Here is a 20,071-nt window from a genome sequence, read left to right as displayed (position 1 = left end):
TTGTGCCTTGACCGGGGGGCTATAGCAGACCGAGTCACCCCTTGCTCAAGCCAGTGACCTGGGCTCAAGCTGGTAAGCCTTGCTCAAACTAGATGAGCCCACACTCAAGTTGATGACCTTGGTGTTTTGAACCTGGATCCTCTGTGTCCCAGTTAGATGCTCTATCCACTGGACCACCGCCTGGTCAGGCTATTCTTATTTTTAGATTTCAAATAAAATTGAAATTTTATTTATTATTCTACAAGCAAAGGTAAAAGCTCTTTTAGTTTCAGTCACTGTCAAGTGATTAGTAGAATATAGTGGTCAAGGTCATGAACTCTGGAGTCATATTCTCTGGCTTTAATTTCTGTTCTGCCCCTTACTGGCATGTGACCTTGGGCAACTTATACATTTATATACACATCAGTATCTTCATCTTTTAAACAGAAATTAATTTATAGGTGTTGAGAATTACATGAGACAATATGCATGAAGCAGTCTGATCTCTAGTATATATGGAGTGCTCAAGAAATGTAAATTCTCACTATTATAGTGGCATATAGGCAGACTCTACATGGTGACATTCTCCGTTATGTAACAACTTTTAGGTAAGATGATGAAAGGAGATGTTTTATTACAGGGGTCCCCAAACTACAGCCCACGGGCTGCATGTGGCTCCCTGAGGCCATTTATCTGGCCCCCTGCCACACTTCCAGAAGGGGCACCTCTTTCGTTGGTGGTCAGTGAGAGGAGCACATTGACCATCTCATTAGCCAAAAGCAGGCCCATAGTTCCCATTGAAATACTGGTCAGTTTGTTGATTTAAATTTACTTGTTTTTTATTTTAAATATTGTATTTGTTCCAATTTTGTTTTTTTACTTTAAGATAAAATATGTGCAGTGTGCATAGGGATTTGCCCATAGTTTTTTATAGTCCAGCCCTCCGATGGTATGAGGAACAGTGAACTGGCCCCCTGTGTAAAAAGTTTGGGGACCCCTGTTTTATTATGAAGATCTCTTACTATCTTAAGCCCCTTATTCTATCTTATTTAATCTCCACAGTAAATTTAGAATGCAAGTAATGGATTTTGTAGACATGGAAACAGGTTAACTGAGCCATTTAATCTTGCCTTTGAAACAAACTAATAAATATTGAGTGCCTATTGGGTGATGACTATGTGCCAGGCATTGTTCAAGCACTTTAAACTGAGGTCTCAATCAATCCTCACAACATTCTAGGAGATAAGTATTCTTACTATAAATATTGGCATATGAAAGAACATAGGTACAAGGAAATTAAGTAACTTGTAGAGAAACACATAATTAGAGTGCCAAAAGTAGAATTTTGTTCCATCAATATGACTCTAGAATTTTTGTTCTCAACTCATATGATGAAAGAAAAAAAAAAAAAAACGAAGGCTTCACAGTCATATAAAAAGACTTACTTGGGAGTGACATCGAGAAATGACGCTGAACGGAGTGATACCAATAAATCTCCCCCAAAATTCAACAAGATCTTCAACCAGAGACAGAAAAACTCTATCCTTGGAACCTCCAGAAGTTCCACACTAAACGCTAAGATGCTATTAAGGAAAAGGAAATCGAATATCATGGATACAAAAGACAGAGAGGTAGCACAGATAGATGAGGAAAAATCTATGGAGAAAAAAATTAATATATTGGAAACCTTGGAGCTAAATGACAGAGAATTTAAAATAGAAATCCTAAAAATACTCAGAGATATACAAGAAAACACAGAAAGGCAATTTAGGGAGCTCAGAAAACAACTCAATGAACACAAAGAATATATTACCAAGGAAAATGAAACTATAAAAACAAATCAAACAGAGATGAAAAACTCAATTCACAAGCTGAAAAACGAGGTAACAAGCTTAGCTAATAGAACAGGTCAGATAGAAGGTAGGATTATTGAAATAGAAGATAAGTAACTTGAGGCACAAAGAGGGAAGAAGGAAGAGACTCAAAAATTAAAAAAAAATGAGAAAGCCCTACAAGAATTATCTGACTCCATCAAAAAATAACATAAGAATAATAGGTATATCAGAGGGAGAAGAGAGAGATAATGGAATGGAGAAATATTCAAACAAATAATAGATGAGAATTTCCCAAGCCTGTGGAAAGAACTAAAGCCTCAAATTCAAGAAGTAAACAGAACTCCGAGTTTTCTTGACCCCAACAAACCTACTCCAAGGCACATCATAATGAAATTGGCACAAACCAACAGCAAAGAAAAAATTCTCAAGGCAGCCAGGGGAAAGAAGAATACAACATATAAAGGAAGGCCCATTAGATTATCATCCAATTTCTCAACAGAAATTCTACAAGCTAGAAGAGAGTGGACCCCAATATTTAAAGTCCTGAAAGAGAGGAACTTTCAGCCACGAATACTATACCCATCAAAGCTATCCTTCAAATATGAAGGAGAAATAAAAACATTCACAGATACAGAAAAGATGAGGGAATTTATCATCAGAAAACCCCCACTCCAGGAATTACTAAAGGGGGTTTTCCAACCAGATAAAAAGAACAAAACAAAACCACAAGTAAAAGCTCCACCAAGAACACGATAAAACCAAATTTAAACTGTGACAACAACAACAAAAAATGGGAGAGGATGGAGATTAACAGTAGCAAAGGACGATAGAGTGCAAAAGTACTCACTAGATAGTGCACTACAATGAATAGGGTAGGAACCCTTTTCATTACTTAATGGTAACCACCATTGAAAAAACCACCACAGAAGCACATGATTTAAAAAAGATAGCAACAGAGGAAAGATGTATGGAATACAACCAAACAAAAACAAAAGATAGGAAAACTAAAGAGAAGAATCAAAGAAGACAGACAACTAACAGAAAGCAATGTATAAAATGGCAATAAGGAACTCACAAGTGTCAATAATTACACTAAATGTAAATGGATTAAACTCATCAATAAAAAGGCACAGAGTAGCAGAATGGATTAAAAAAGAAAATCCAACTGTATGCTGCCTATAAGAAACTCATCTAAGCAACAAGGATAAAAACAAATTCAAAGTGAAAAGCTGGAAAACAATACTTCAAGCAAATAACATCCAAAAAAAGCAGGCATAGGAATACTCATATCTGATAATGCTGACTACAAGACAGCAAAAGTGCTCAAAGACAAAAATGGTTATTTCATAATGATTAAGGGGATGCTGAATCAAGAAGACATAGCAATTCTTAATATATATGCACCAAACCAAGGAGCACCAAAATATATAAGACAGCTACTTATTGACCTTAAAACAAAAAGTGACAAAAATACAATCATACTTGGAGACCTCAATACACCGCTGATGGCTCTAGATCGGTCATCTAAACCGAGAATCAATAAAGATATAGTGGCCTTAAACGAAATACTAGAACACCTGGATATGATAGACATCTACAGGACACTTCATCCCAAAGCGACAGAGTATACATTTTCCTCCAGTGTACATGGATCATTCTCAAGAATTGACCATATGTTGGGCCACAAAAACATCAACAAATTCAGAAAAATCAAAGTTGTACCAAGCATATTTTCTGATCATAAAGCCTTGAAACTAGAATTCAACTGCAAAAAAGAGGAAAAAACCCCCACAAAAATGTGGAAACTAAACAACATACTTTAAAAAAATGAATGGGTCAGAGAAGAAATAAGCGCAGAGATCAAAAGATATATACAGACAAATGAAAATGACAATATGACATATCAGAATTTATGGGATGCAGCAAAAGCAGTGGATAAGAGGAAAGTTCATATCACTTCAGGCCTATATGAACAAACAAGAGAGAGCCCAAGTGAACCACTTAACTTCACACCTTAAGGAACTAGAAAAAGAAGAACAAGACAACCCAAAACCAGCTGAAGAAAGGAGATAATAAAAATCAGAGCAGAAATAAATGAAATAGAGAACAGAAAAACTATAGAAAAAATTAATAGAACAAGGAGCTGGTTCTTTGAAAAGATCAACAAAATTGACAAACCCTTGGCAAGACTCACCAAGGAAAAAAGAGAAAGGACTCATATAAACAAAATCCAAAATGAAAGAGGAGAAATCACCACGGACATCATAGATATACAAAGAATTATTGTAGAATACTATGAAAAACTTTATGCCACTAAATTCAACAATCTAGAAAAAATGGATAAATTCTTAGAACAATACAATCTTCCTAGACTGAGTCAAGAAGAAACAGAAAGCCTAAACAGACCAATTAGTAGGGAAGAAATAGAAAAAACTATTAAAAATCTCCCCAAAAATAAAAGTCCAGGCCCAGACGGTTATACTAGTGAATTCTATCAAACATTAAAAGAAGACTTGGTTTCTATTCTACTCAAAGTCTTCCAAAAAATTGAAGAAGAAGCAATACTTCCAAACACATTTTATGAGGCCAACATAACCCTCATACCAAAACCAGGCAAGGATGGCACAAAGAAAGAAAACTACAGACCAATATCTCTGATGAATACAGATGCTAAAATACTAAACAAAATACTAACAAATCGAATACAACAACATATTAAAAAAATAACACATCACGATCAACTGGGATTCACGCCAGAATCTCAAGGATGGTTCTACATACGTAAAACGGTTAACGTAATACACCAAATCAACAAAGCAAAAAACAAAAACCACATGATCTTATCAATAGATGCAGAAAAGGCATTCGATAAAATACAACACAATTTTAAGACTCTCAACAAAATGGGTATAGAAGGAAAATATCTCAACACGATAAAGGCCATATATGATAAACCATCAGCTAACATCATAGTATATGGCACAAAACTGAAGGCTTTCCCCCTTAAATCAGGAACAAGACAGGGTTGTCCACTCTCTCCACTCTTATTTAATATGGTGCTAGAGGTTCTAGCCAGAGCAATCGGACAAGACAAGGAAATAAAAGGCATTCATATCGGAAAAGAAGTAAAGGTATCACTTTTTGCAGATGATATGATCCTATACATCAAAACCCCCAAAGAATCTACAAAAAGACTACTAGAAACAATAAGCCAATACAGTAAGGTCGCAGAATACAAAATTAACATATAAAAGTCCATAGCCTTTCTATATGCCAACAATGAAACATTTGAGAACAAACTCAAAAAAATAATCCCTTCACGATTGCAACAACAACAACAAAATACATAGGAATAAACATAACAAAGAATGTAAAGGACTTATATAATGAAAACTAAAAACCATTGTTAAGGGAAATACAAAAAGATATAATGAGATGGAAGAATATTCCTTGTTCTTGGATAGGAAGAATAAATATAATCAAGATGGCCATATTACCCAAAGAAATATACAAATTTAATGCAATTTCCATCAAAATTCCAATGACATTTTTTAAAGAAATGGAACAAAAAATCATCAGATTTATATGGAACTATAAAAAACTTCAAATAGCCAAAGCAATCCTAAAGAAAAAGAATGAAGCTGGGGATATTACAATACTTGACTTCAAACTGTATTATAGAGCTACGGCAATCAAAACAGCATGGTATTGGCTGAAAAAATAGACATTCAGACCAATGGAACAGAATAGAAAGTCCATAAATAAAACCACATATATATGGTCAAATAATTTTTGATAAAGGGGCCAACAACACACAATGGAGAAAAGAAAGCCTCTTCAACAAATGGTGCTGGGAAAACTGGAAAGCCACATGCAAAAGAGTGAAACTCAACTACAGTTTGTCCCTTTGTACTAAAAATTAATTCTAAATGGATCAAAGACCTAAATATAAGACCTGAAACAATAAAGTACATAGAAGAAGACATAGGTTCTAAAGTCATGGACCTTGGTTTTAAAGAGCATTTTATGAATTTGACTCCAAAGGCAAGGGAAGTGAGAGCAAAAATAAATGAATGGTATTACATCAGACTAAGAAGTTTTTCCTCAGCAAAAGAAACTGACAACAAAATAGACAGCCAACTAAATGGGAAATGATATTTTCAAACAACAGCTCAGATAAGGGCCTAATATCCAAAATATACAAAGAACTCATAAAACTCAACAAATAAACAAACAATCCAATAAAAAAATGGGAAGAGGACATGAACAGACACTTCTCCCAGGAAGAAATACAAATGGCCAACAGATATATGAAAAGATGCTCATCTTCATTAGGTTTTAGAGAAATGCAAATCAAAACTACAATGAGATACCACCTCACACCTGTTCGATTAGCTGTCATTAGCAAGACAGGTAATAGCAAATGTTGGAGAGGCTGTGGAGAAAAAGGAACCCTCATTCACTGTTGGTGGGAATGTAAAGTGGTACAACCATTATGGAAGAAAGTATGGTGGTTCCTAAAAAAATTGAAAATAGAACTACCTTATGACCCAGCAATCCCTCTACTGAGTATATACCCCAAAAACTCAGAAACATTTGTACGTAAAGACACATGCAGCCCCATGTTCATTGCAGCACTGTTCACAGTGGCCAGGACATGGAAAGAACCAAAAAGCCCTTCAATAGAAGACTGGATGAAGAAGATGTGGCACATATATACTATGGAATACTACTCAGCCATAAGAAATGATGACATCGGATCATTTACAACAAAATGGTGGGATCTTGATAACATTATATGAAGTGAAATAAGTAAATCAGAAAAAAAACAGGAACTGCATTATTCCATACGTAGGTGGGACATAAAAAAGAGACTAAGAGACATTGATAGGAGTGTGGTGGTTACGGGGAGGGGGGTAGAGGAAAAGGGGGAGGAGGAGGAGCACAAAGAAAACTAGATAGAAAGTGACGGAGGACAATCTGACTTTGGGTGATCGGTATGCAACATAATTGATTGACAAGATAACCTGAACATGTTTTCTTTGAACATATGTACCCTGATTTATTGATGTCACCCTAGTAAAATTAATAAAAAAAGACTTACTTATAATAAATAATAAAAGAAATAAATGACAGAAATGTGGGCAAAGTATATAGACAGACAATTCACAGTAGAAAATATAACAAATGGTCAATATCCATCTGATACTGCTATTGCCAATTTCTCTAAGAAAGACACAGATTAAAATTACAGTGAGATATGATTTTTCACCCATCAGATATGAAGAATATAAAAATATTGTTAGTGGTGTTGGTACAAACTCTATAGAGGTCACTTTGGTGAAACCTTTAAAAAGTGGAAAATGTACATAACCTTTGACCTGGTGATTCAACTTACAGAAATTTATTTAAAAAAAATAGTCACACAATTATATCCAAATATTTGTACAAAGGTGTTCATTGTATCATTATGTATAATAGTGAAAAAATGAAAATAGTCAAAGTACATCAACAGAATAATGCTTTTATAAGTTATAGTTTTTCCATGCTGTTAAATATTATGTAACTACTCAAAATTTAGGAATGAAGTACATCTATATGAAATGTTTTAGAAAGAAGTCTATGATATTCTCTTTGTGGTAGAAATCAAGTTTCAGAGTGACGTCACGGAAATGGCGCCGTGAGCAGTGCATCCGACAGATCTCCCCAAAATCACAACAAATTTATCAACTAGAAACAGAAAAATTTATCCTCGGAGCATTCCGGAGTTCCACACAAACTGAAAGCGAAAGGACTGTTATCTCTTGAATCTGAGAGACGAGAGTGTGGAGGAAGCTAACTACCGCAGGGACATTCATTCAAGCCGCGGAGGGAGTGCGCCTGTGGTGAGTCGGCCCACACTCAGGGAGCGGCAGCCTAAGCGCTGCGAGCAGCCGCTGGCGCGCGCCTGGTACCACGGTCCGGTCGCAGAGCAAGCACCACTAGCGTTCCCAGCGGCCCGCGCACTGTGAGTGAGAGTCCCCAGCCACCGGTGCCCGGAGCACCCCATTTGCGCGCATGCCCTGGGCATCCCACGCGCCCAGAGCGCCCTACTGGCCCGCACACCCAGGGTGCCCCATTATCCTGCGCCCAGTGTGCCCCAGCCGCCAGCAGCAGGGCGAGCGGGAGAGGCGCCAGGGCGGTCTTTCCTACTTGGGAGATTCTCTCTGTGGGCGGGGCACCTCACCCAGCCATTCAAACTAACAATCAAGCGATGGGGGAGGGGCACGCAGGCAGCCTGAAATACCTTCGGGAGCACAGCTACGGACCCAATCACTGAAATTAGGTTAACTCATGAAATCTGCGCACCCACGGGGCTCTAATTGATAAGATCTCTCTCAGTTCAGCGATCCAAGACAAGAGGCGTGATATTTTTTAGTGCCTCTCGCTAAAGGGGCGGAGGCAACTTCTGATTGATAGAGCCTCCATATTCAGGGATAAACGCTAACAAGAGGGACTTGGCAGATAATAAGATCTATACTACACCAGTCGCAAGCAGAGACTAGTGCCTCCTCTTCCCAGCAAAAACAGGCTACAAAGTGTGGAAAGCCTGGGTTGAGTAGTCCAACTGAATGCTAGGCACTGAACAGTCACCTTGACAACAATTGACTCCCACCCCCGCCTGATTACACTGGAGGCTCTGACTGCCAGAGCCTTTCCCAAAGTCCTTGCGCTGAGTGGGGATAGAGTGGGGATTTCCTAGCTCTTTGAGCTTCTTACTCCCCAGGCAGAAGCAGTAGCAGCCTTATAGCTGCATCACCAGGCTGCTAATTCAGGAGGGGGGGACTAGGAGAGAGACTCCAGGAAAGCAAACTCTCTCATCGTTGGACCCTGCAAACGCCAACAAGCCTTGACTACCAGCAAGACTAAAGCCAATTATATGACATTGCCATAGAATCCCATCAACTGCAAATCCCTACCTAAGTGTGACACAGGGGCAGAGCCTGGGGTACAGAGTCACCGACAAGGAAGAGGGAGAGAAAAGAAAAAGGAAGAAGTTAACCTCTCAAAATCAAGAAAAATCCACAGACTTTACAACTTGTTCCACTAATTTTTTTGTTGTTGTTGTTTGTTTCTTCTATCTTATTGCCTTTATTATTATTATTTCTATTTCCTCCACCTAGGTCCTTTTATTCTTTGCCCATCTTATGCTTCCCTTTTCTTGAACTACACTACCCATGAGTGTTACATTTAATTTCTTTTCTTCATCCTCACCCTCCTTTAAGGTTATACTCCAAAACACTTAACTCTCACTCTCTCCTCTTTTGTTTTTTTTGTTTTGGTTTATTTTGTTTTTTTCTCTTCCTTTTTTTTTCTTCCTTTGTTTTTCTCTTTTTCTTATTTTTTCCTTTCTATTCGTTTTTTCTTTTCTCATTTTACTTTTCCTCCCATTTAATCCTCAATCACGAATAAATTATTTAATTTGGGACTCAAGGTTTTTTTTTTGGTTTTATTTTTCTTTTTCACTTTTGTTTTTGTTTATTTTTGTGGCATTTTGGGTACTTTTTACGTTGCTTTTTAACTCACTAGCATTCCTCCCAACCCAAGGTCTCCATTGTATTTAGTCTTCGCTCCACTTAATACAACAGATTTTTACTTATTATTTTTATTTTTTCTTCTTTATTATTCTTTTTTTTTTCTCCTTTTTTCTGGTTCCCTCTTATTCCTCTCATTATATCTCTTAGCCGACCATCACTTACAAGCAAATCATCTTATGCTTGTCTAAGATTTTCTTCTTCTTCTTTTTTTTTTTTTGCATTTAGTAGGTCCCTACTCCCTTTTTTTACCCCTTGAACTCTTCACCCCAAATCAGGCCCTCCATTATAGGCAGTTTTTGTTCCATTTAGCATAATATAATTCACAGGTCATCACGATATTTCCCTGAGGAGGGGAGAGGAGGGAAAGAGAAGAAAGAAAAAAGGGGGAAATAATAAATTATTACTGTTCTTTTTGGTGGGGTGTTTTACCTTTTTTTTTTTTTTTTTTACTTTTTATTCTTTATTAATTCTAATTAGTGCTATCAACAAGACCACCCTCAGATGCCAATAAGAAAGAGGAAATCGAATATTATGGCTACAAAAGATAGAGAGGTAACACAAATAGATGTGGAAAAATCTATGGAGAAAAGACTTAACATATTGGAAGCCTTGGAGCTAAATGACAGAGAATTTAAAATAGAAATCTTAAAAATACTCAGAGATATACAAGAAAACACAGAAAGGCAATTTAGGGAGATCAGAAAACAACTCAATGAACACAAAAATATATTACCAAGGAAATTGAAACTATAAAAACAAATCAAACAGAAATGAAAAACTCAATTCACGAGCTGAAAAACGAGGTAACAAGCTTAGCTGACAGAACAGCCCAGATAGAAGATAGGATTAGTGAAATAGAAGACAAGCTACTTGAGGCACAACAGAGAGAAGAAGAAAGAGACTCAAAAGTAATAAAAAACGAGAAAGCCCTACAGGAATTGTCTGACTCCATCAGAAAGAATAACATAAGAATAATAGGTATATCAGAGGGAGAAGAGAAAGAAAATGGAATGGAGAATATACTCAAACAAATAATAGACGAGAACTTCCCAAGCCTGTGGAAAGAACTAAAGCCTCAAATTCAAGAAGCAAATAGAACACCGAGTTTTCTTAACCCCAACAAACCCACTCCAAGGCACATCATAATAAAGATGACACAAACCAATGACAAAGAAAAAATTCTCAAGGCATCCAGGGAAAAGAAGAGTACAACATATAAAGGAAGGCCTATTAGATTATCATCAGATTTCTCAGCAGAAACTCTACAAGCTAGAAAAGAGTGGACCCCAATATTGAAAGCCCTGAAAGAGAGGAACTTTCAGCCAAGAATACTATGCCCATCAAAGTTATCCTTCAAGTACAAAGGAGATATAAAAACATTCACAAATACAGAAAAGATGAGAGAATTTATCAGCAGAAAGCCCCCACTCCAGGAAATACTAAAGGAGGTTTTCCAACCAGATTCAAAGAACAAAAGAAAACAACACCACAAGTAACAGCTCCACCGAGAACACAATAAAACCAAACTTAAAGTGTGACAACAAAAGAAAAAAAGGGGGGAGAGGATGGAGATTAACAGTAGCAAAGGACGATGAAGTGCAGAAATACTCATAAGATAGGGTACTACAATGAATATTGTAGGTACCCTTTTCATTACTTAATGGTAACCACCCTTGAAAAAACCACCACAAAAACACTTGACTTAAAAAAGGTAGCAACAGAGGAAAGAAGTATGGAACACAAACAAACAAAAACAAATGATAGAAAAACAAAAGAGAAGAATCAAACAAGATACAAAACTAACAGAAAGCAATTTGTAAAATGGCAGTAGGGAACCCACAAGTGTCAATAATTACACTAAATGTAAATGGATTAAACTTACCAATAAAAAGACACAGAGTAGCAGAATGGATTAAAAAAGAAAATCCAACCATATGCTGCCTACAAGAAACAAATCTAAGCAACAAGGATAAAAATAAATTCAAAGTGAAAGGCTGGAAAACAATACTCCAAGCATACAACACCCCAAAAAAAAAGCAGGTGTAGCAATACTCATATCTAATAATGCTGACTACAAGACAGAAAAAGTACTCAGAGACAAAAATGGTCATTTCATAATGATTAAGGGGAAGTTGAATCAAGAAGACATAACAATCCTTAATATATATGCACCAAACCTAGGAGCACCTAAATATATAAGACAGCTACTTATTGACCTTAAAACAAAAACTAACAAAAATACAATCATACTTGGAGACCTCAATACACTGCTGACGGCTCTAGATCGGTCATCCAAACAGAGAATCAATAAAGATATAGTGGCCTTAAACGAAATACTAGAACACCTGGATATGATAGACATCTACAGGACACTTCATCCCAAAGCGACAGAGTATACATTTTTCTCGAGTGTACATGGAACATTCTCAAGAATTGACCATATGTTGGGCCACAAAGACAATATCAGCAAATTTAGAAAAATTGAAATTGTACCAAGCATATTTACTGATCATAAAGCCTTGAAACTAGAATTCAACTGCAAAAAAGAGGAAAAAACCCCCACAAAAATGTGGAAACTAAACAACATACTTCTAAAAAATGAATGGGTCAAAGAAGAAATAAGCGCAGAGATCAAAAGATATATACAGAAATATGAAAATGAAAATACGACATATCAGAATCTCTGGGATGCAGCAAAAGCAGTAATAAGAGGTAAGTTCATATCACTTCAGGCCTATATGAACAAACAAGAGAGAGCCCAAGTGAACCACTTAACTTCACACCTTAAGGAACTAGAAAAAGAAGAACAAAGACAACCCAAAACCAGCCGAAGAAAGGAGATAATAAAAATCAGAGCAGAAATAAATGAAATAGAGAACAGAAAAACTATAGAAAAAATCAATAAAACAAGGAGCTGGTTCTTTGAAAAGATCAACAAAATTGACAAACCCTTGGCAAGACTCACCAAGGAAAAAAGGCACAGGACTCAAATAAATAAAATCCAAAATGAAAGAGGAGAGATCACCACAGACATCATAGATATACAAAGAATTATTGTAGAATACTATGAAAAATTATATGCCACCAAATACAACAATCTAGAAGAAATGGATAAATTCCTAGAACAATACAACCTTCCTAGACTGAGTCATGAAGAAGCAGAAAGCCTAAACAGACCAATCAGCAGGGAGGAAATAGAAAAAACTATTAAAAACCTCCCCAAAAATAAAAGTCCAGGCCCAGACGGTTATACTAGTGAATTCTATCAAACATTCAAAGACTTGGTTCCTATTCTACTCAAAGTCTTCCAAAAAATTGAAGAAGAAGCAATACCTCCAAACAAATTTTATGAGGCCAACATAACCCTCATACCAAAACCTGGCAAGGATGGCACAAAGAAAGAAAACTACAGACCAATATCTCTAATGAATACAGATGCTAAAATACTAAACAAAATACTGGCAAACCGAATACAACAACATATTAAAAAAATAATACATCATGATCAAGTGGGATTCATCCCAGAATCTCAAGGATGGTTCAAAATACGTAAAACGGTTAACGTAATACACCATATCAACAAAACAAAAAACAAAAACCACATGATCTTATCAATAGACGCAGAAAAGTCTTTTGATAAAATACAACACAATTTTATGTTTAAGACTCTCAACAAAATGGGTATAGAAGGAAAATATCTCAACATGATAAAGGCCATATATGATAAACCATCAGCCAACATCATATTAAACGGCATAAAACTGAGGACTTTCTACCTTAAATCAGGAACAAGACAGGGTTGTCCACTCTCTCCACTCTTATTTAACGTGGTGCTAGAAGTTCTGGCCAGAGCAATCAGACAAGACAAAGAAATAAAAGGCATCCATATCGGAAAAGAAGAAGTAAAGGTATCACTTTTTGCAAATGATATGATCCTATACATCAAAAACCCGAAGGACTCCACAAAAAGATTATTAGAAACAATAAACCAATACAGTAAGGTCGCAGGATACAAAATTAACATACAAAAGTCCATTGCCTTTCTATATGCCAACAATGAAATATTAGAAAATGAACTCAAAAAAATAATCCCCTTCACGATTGCAACAAAAAAAATAAAATATCTAGGAATAAACATAACAAAGAATGTAAAGGACCTATATAACAAAAACTACAAGGCATTATTAAGAGTAATAGAAAAAGACACAATGAGATGGAAAAATATTCTTTGTTCTTGGATAGGAAGAATAAATATAATTAAAATGGCCATATTACCCAAAGCAATATATAAATTTAATGCAATTCCCATCAAAATTCCTATGAGATTTTTTAAAGAAATGGAACAAAAAATCATCAGATTTATATGGAACTATAAAAAACCCAGAATAGCCAAAACAATCCTAAGGAAAAAGAATGAAGCTGGGGGCATTACAATACCTGACTTTAAACTATATTATAGGGCCACGATAATCAAAACAGCATGGTATTGGCAGAAAAATAGACACTCAGACCAATGGAACAGAATAGAAAGCCCAGAAATAAAACCACATATATATGGTCAAATAATCTTTGATAAAGGGGCCAACAACACACAATGGAGAAAAGAAAGCCTCTTCAACAAATGGTGTTGGGAAAACTGGAAAGCCACATGCAAAAGAATGAAACTCGACTACAGCCTGTCCCCGTGTACTAAAATTAATTCAAAATGGATCAAAGACCTAAATATAAGACCTGAAACAATAAAGTACATAGAAGAAGACATAGGTACTAAAATCATGGACCTGGGTTTTAAAGAACATTTTATGAACTTGACTCCAATGGCAAGAGAAGTGAAGGCAAAGATAAATGAATGGGACTACATCAGAATAAAAAGTTTTTGCTCAGCAAGAGAAACTGATATCAAAATAAACAGACAGCCAACTAAATGGGAAATGATATTTTCAAACAACAGCTCAGATAAGGGCCTAATATCCAAAATTTACAAAGAACTCATAAAACTCAACAACAAACAAACAAACAATCCAATAAAAAAATGGGAAGAGGACATGAACAGACACTTCTCCCAGGAAGAAATACAAATGGCCAACAGATATATGAAAAGATGCTCAGCTTCATTAGTTATTAGAGAAATGCAAATCAAAACTACAATGAGATACCACCTCACCCCTGTTAGATTAGCTATTATCAACAAGACGGGTAATAGCAAATGTTGGAGAGGCTGCGGAGAAAAGGGTACTCTCATCCACTGTTGGTGGGACTGTAAAGTAGTACAACCATTATGGAGGAAAGTATGGTGTTCCTCAAAAAACTGCAAATAGAACTACCTTATGACCCAGCAATCCCTCTACTGGGTATATACCCCAAAACCTCAGAAACATTGATACGTAAAGACACATGTAGCCCCATGTTCATTGCAGCACTGTTCACAGTGGCCAAGACATGGAAACAACCAAAAAGCCCTTCAATAGAATACTGGATAAAGAAGATGTGGCACATATACACTATGGAATACTACTCAGCCATAAGAAATGATGACATCAGATCATTTACAGCAAAATGGTGGGAACTTGATAACATTATACGGAGTGAAATAAGTAAATCAGAAAAAAACAAGAACTACATGATTCCATACATTGGTGGAACATAAAAACGAGACTTAAGAGACATGGACAAGAGTGTGGTGGTTACCAGGGGTGGGGGGAGGGAGGACATGGGAGGGAGGGAGGGAGAGAGTTAGGGGGAGGGGGAGGGGCACAGAGAACTAGATAGAGGGTGACGGAGGACAATCTGACTTTGGGCGAGGGGTATGCAACATAATTTAATGACAAAATAACCTAGACATGTTTTCTTTGAATATATGTACCCTGATTTATTAATGTCATCCCATTACCATTAATAAAAACTTATTAAAAAAAAAAGAAATCAAGTTTCATTGTGTGTTTTATATTTGGTAGATTTAATTTAATTAAATTTTTTGGTAAAAAGAAATTTATTTATTTAGTTTCTATATTTGTATTTTTATAGATAAAAGACTGGAAGGAAATACCTAAAATATTAATAGTGATATCTCAGGAGTAGTCATGTATGGAAATTTAGAAGGAGAGAAAGATTTTGATGGTTATTCTTCTCAGCTGCCTTCTGGAGCCCTTCCCCAGACCTCTGCTCATTGTAGTTCTCAGGGTTGAATCCTTGTTCTTCTTCTCCATTTAGTCTCCATTTCTTTGGTGTTTTTTTCTGGTTTTAATGCTTAAAAATCCCACCTATTGGCTAATGACTTCTGAATTTATAACTCTGACTCAGCTTCTATTGAAATCCAGACTCATTTATTTATCTCTGCTTGTAGGGCTAATCAAGATCTTAAGTTTAACACTTTCCAAAAGGGATGGCCTGAGACTGTGTGATCTGGAAATAAAAAGGGCTGGTACCGGGGGCACCGGGGCACTTTGGAGGCTGATGGAGACCATCATGAGAGCAAGAACGGCTGAGGAGCAGGCTGTATGAGTGGTCAAACCAACATGATTTTTTTTTTTTTTTTTTTTTTTTTTTTTTGTAGCGTAGTGACTGGTTGAGCAAAGAAGGAAGGACAATGAGTGAATACCTACTGGGAATGTCAAATACACTTGAACTATCTCAAAGGGGAAGCAGTTAGTACTATAGATCTATAGGAATACAAATTTCTTTGGGCCAGTTACTATTTATGACATTGGAAGTGATTTTTTTCCTGTAATAAGGGCTCACAGTGGCTTCCTTGGTACTGTGTGATACACAACAGTATAATCTCATGTACTGTTTTGAGTGCTTTATCTGTGTTTACCATATTGTACTCATGCCTCGAGGTAGGCGCTATTATCACCCCATTTTACAGATGAGGAACCTGAGGTACCAAGGTTGAGTTCCCTGCCCTGAAAAAAAAAATCTCCTGTTGAAAGTCAAGGATTCTAATAGACAAGGAGTGGGGACTCTTAGATTTGGGGTGGGTTTATCTGAGGATGTGCTACCTAAAAACCTCAATCCCCAGATTTTCAGGATCCCCTGTGCTGGCTTGTTAGAGGAAGCAGCCTTCTACTTCCTAAGGACCATGCAAGACCTTCCTGAGGTAATGACCTTGCAGGGCGATGCTTTTCCTCTGCAAGACCAGCTCCTACCACCTCATTGCTTTTGGATGAATAAGGTCAAGTCTCAGCATAGCCTGATTGAGCAACGACTGTCCCTGTATGGGAGGAAAAGAATAATTCACGCAAACAGCTGGGGGGCCTGGCTAATAGGGACCAACAGAACTGGGAGAACACGCCTGGGAATGGAACTGGATGGTTGGTGCTGGACCAGGGAGGCAGGCTGTGAAACTGGAGACAATTGGTACAGGAAGCTCTGATAACCCAGGATTTAAAACATCTTGTTGAGGATGCCTGGAGCCAGCCCTACTACCCTGTTGGAGTGTCTCCTTGAGAACATTGATGCATGATCATGGTTTCGTAAATTTGTTCATTGAGCCCAGTAGCGTACCATATAAAGTGTTGCTATACATCCTTTTATTAGCAAAAGAAAAAAAAAAAGATGAGCTTTAGCACAGTCTAAATGCTCATCAGCATAGAAATAACTTAATAAAATATGCTACAATGGAACACTATGCAGTAGTTTATAAGAATGAGATAAATTTATAGGGATAGTGTTGGAAAATTGTGTTATATTGTAAGGTAAAGCTTGCAAGCTGTTTTCCCGTCCTCCTTACCCTTCTCTCCCTGGACTCACGAACACACAAAGATGTTTGGAAGAATATCCGTGCAACTATTGTAGTAGTTACTCAAAGTAGAAAGAGACTGGGAGCAAGTTGTGGAGTTAAAGTGAGTAACATAAGAGGAGAGCCATGCAAGGACCAATGATGATACCGTGCTGTGAACTGAGGAGTGAGGTTCACCCAACGTTGTGCCTATGTGAAAAGAAAGGGAATAAAATAAATCTGTGGGGCAGCACTGAATAGGAAGGACAGCAACAGGGAGAAGGGATCACACAAGGAGGGGTGACTTCAGGATGGGCCTGGAGTTGGAGTCTAAATGCAGCGTGCACTTGGAAGGAGGCCAGCAGCAGGAGAGCTCACATCAGAGCTCATTTGTGCATAATTGAGAACTCTGTCCCCAGCTCCCAGGTGGAATCAGGTTGAAGGAAACTTGCAGAAGCAGAGGCTTTGGAAATCTTTCCATGTGGGCCTTCCCCAGTGGGCCAGTTTGGAGTAACTGGAAAAGGAAGGATATCCCAAGCAGTGCAGAGGAACAAGACGAGGGAAGGGGCTCCGATGAGACTGAGAAGAGGGTGTCTGCGTGCACTGAGGAGGGGGCGAGGCTTGGCTGGAGGATGGTGTCATAGGAGAGGGGGTCATGAGAAACATGGGTGAGCGGATGAGAAGGGACCCCTGGGAAGCCAGACAGAAGGAGTCAGCCCTCAAATCTGTTGGGTGGTAGAAAACTGTTGATGAAGGGTGGACCACGAATAGGATTGTGTGTGAGGAAACTTGATTAAGTTTAAAGAATCATTAGAATTGTTGCTAGTTTTTTGAATTTAGGACATTATTTTAATATGGAAATAATGCTGTTTTAAAATATGAGGTAGCATAATATAGTGGTTAAAAAAAATGGACTCTGAAGCCAAACTCCTTGGGTATATATTTTGATACTACCACTTCCTTGCTGTGCTACCTTGCCAGCTGGTTAACCTCTCTGTGCCTCAGAGATGGTGCCTTAGCTATAAAATTGGCAAAATACCTCCTGGGTTGGTTCTGAGAATTAAATGAGGTAATGTTTGTAATGTGCTTAGAACATTTGCCTAGCACTTAGTAAATCCTCTTAAGTGTTGAAGAAAATATACATAAATGACTCTTTTCCTAGGTTTGGGATACAAATGCCTTTTCTTCCTACTTCCTACTGGTGCCGGAGGGCTTCCTTTATGAAAATCTGCCGGGGTCTAAGCATCTCGGGGTGGGGCCTAGCTTTGTTGCCTCCATCCTGGATCTAAGTTTGGAAGCCAGTAAGAGACAGTCTCATTTGTAGGGCCTACAGCCTGCACACCCAGCCCTGTGATAATTCTCAGGTTGGGGATTTCCCTCTCTGCACAGCCCCTCCCTTAATCCCTGGAGCAGGCTTTGTGTGAGGCGAGCTGGATTTCAGGGCTGGACTCTGACCTGGAGAAGGTGTGCAGCTCCGCCCTCGTGAGACACAGGCCTCTCTGGGCAGCGGGGACTGGGACGTTGGGATCTGTGGGCTTGGCCCTAAGGGTGGCCTGGCTTTGGGTGAGGTGGCATCCACTGGTGCCTGACACTCAGAGAAGGGAAGGCGTGATCTGAGGTCATGCAACAACACCGTGCCTGGTGAGGCACCTTTCTCTCTAGTTTTAGTTGTATTAATTTTCCCACATGACTTAAGTCTGAATTATTATTAAAAATCGGAGAGAAAAGAAAACTTTCTCCATTATATTTCCTGGCCTTTGTGCGTGTCAAGTGTTTGCATTTTTTTTTAATCTTTAGTTTACTAAATTTTTTAGTTAAGAAATAATGGTGAAAAAAACAACAACAAAAAACACAAACCAAACAAAAAATACCATTCCTTTCCTTGAGGAGCTCAAACTTGGAAAGAGAGATGTCGATAGAAGTCACAAGTCACTGGTATGAGAGCCATTAGAGGTGAGATGAGGGTGAGGGGATGTGCCTGTGGCCACGTGTGAAAGGCTATACCTGCGGGGGTGGTCCAGCTGGACTTTGAAAGAAGAGGAGAGATTTTTCCAGCAGGAAAACCCAGTCACTGACTGGTTGCATGATGTTGGGCAAGTTGCTTACCCTGCAGAATCCCAGTTTCCTTATGAGGGAAATCGAGTCACTAGTATTGCCTAGTTGTTAATGCAGTTGTGAAGATGAGATAATAAGATGCTTAGGAAGTGCTTACCTGCAGGCCTGGCACAGAGAAAGGTCAGCAAATATTTGCTGAGTGCATCAATGAATGAATGGAAGAGCGTGCAGAAGTGCCCATCCTGAAAGGTCATGGGAAAGCAGGCAATACAGGGTCACTGCCTATCTACTGTCTCGTTCATTGACTTTATCCACTACTCTTAACTAAAGTATAAATAACCCCTGACATTTATCCTCTCACTTAAAGGTAAAAAATTGAAGAATTATAGGATTCTTTGTTGTCCTGCATTCTAATCTTTATTTTATGGATAAGCGTTGGAGTTTTGCCTTGCCCAGCTCCGGGGCAGGTTGGAGGCTGCGGTTAGCAGGTCATAGTCAGTTCTGGAACACGCTGAGTGACAGCTACAGAACTCCCCGTTCTTTAAAGGCATGAGCTCCTGATGAAGGAATGATTCTTTGAGAAAGAAAACTGTCATTATAAGTTACCCCAGAGGTTCTGCAATGACAGAAATAGATCACAAATGACCAAGCCACAGACCTGAGTCTCAGGATAGGATCGCTGGTGCTCAAGCTCCGAATCTGCAGCTTCGTTGCTGTGTACTTTAGGTAAATTATTGAACCTCTCTGAACTTCACATTCTTTTTAACCTGTAAAATGCATTGCAGGCATGTGGAATTCTTCTTTGTGTTTGTCCCATAAATACTTGTTAGGGTCCACCATGTGCAAAGGGCGGGGCCAGATGTTGGGGATGCAGTGGTGATAAAACTGCACAGTCCCCATCCTTGTGG

At 38.0% G+C, this 20,071-nt stretch overlaps 1 protein-coding gene across 1 annotated transcript in view; it reads left to right on the top strand.

The window, feature by feature from the left end:
* The window catches only part of LOC136315033 (uncharacterized), a 47,176-nt gene that overhangs the window by 11,157 nt on the left and 15,948 nt on the right, over window positions 1–20,071 (top strand). The window contains exons 5-6 of the mRNA XM_066246235.1: window positions 15,735–15,886; window positions 18,271–18,409. Coding sequence (XP_066102332.1) covers window positions 15,735–15,886; window positions 18,271–18,409 — 291 coding nt within the window. The remainder of the gene's footprint in view (window positions 1–15,734; window positions 15,887–18,270; window positions 18,410–20,071) is intronic.

Source organism: Saccopteryx bilineata, chromosome 11 (assembly GCF_036850765.1).
Source record: "Saccopteryx bilineata isolate mSacBil1 chromosome 11, mSacBil1_pri_phased_curated, whole genome shotgun sequence".
Classification (NCBI taxonomy): domain Eukaryota; kingdom Metazoa; phylum Chordata; class Mammalia; order Chiroptera; family Emballonuridae; genus Saccopteryx; species Saccopteryx bilineata.
The sequence above is the reverse complement of the archived record's forward strand: the minus strand, read 5'-3'. Positions and strand labels throughout refer to the sequence as shown.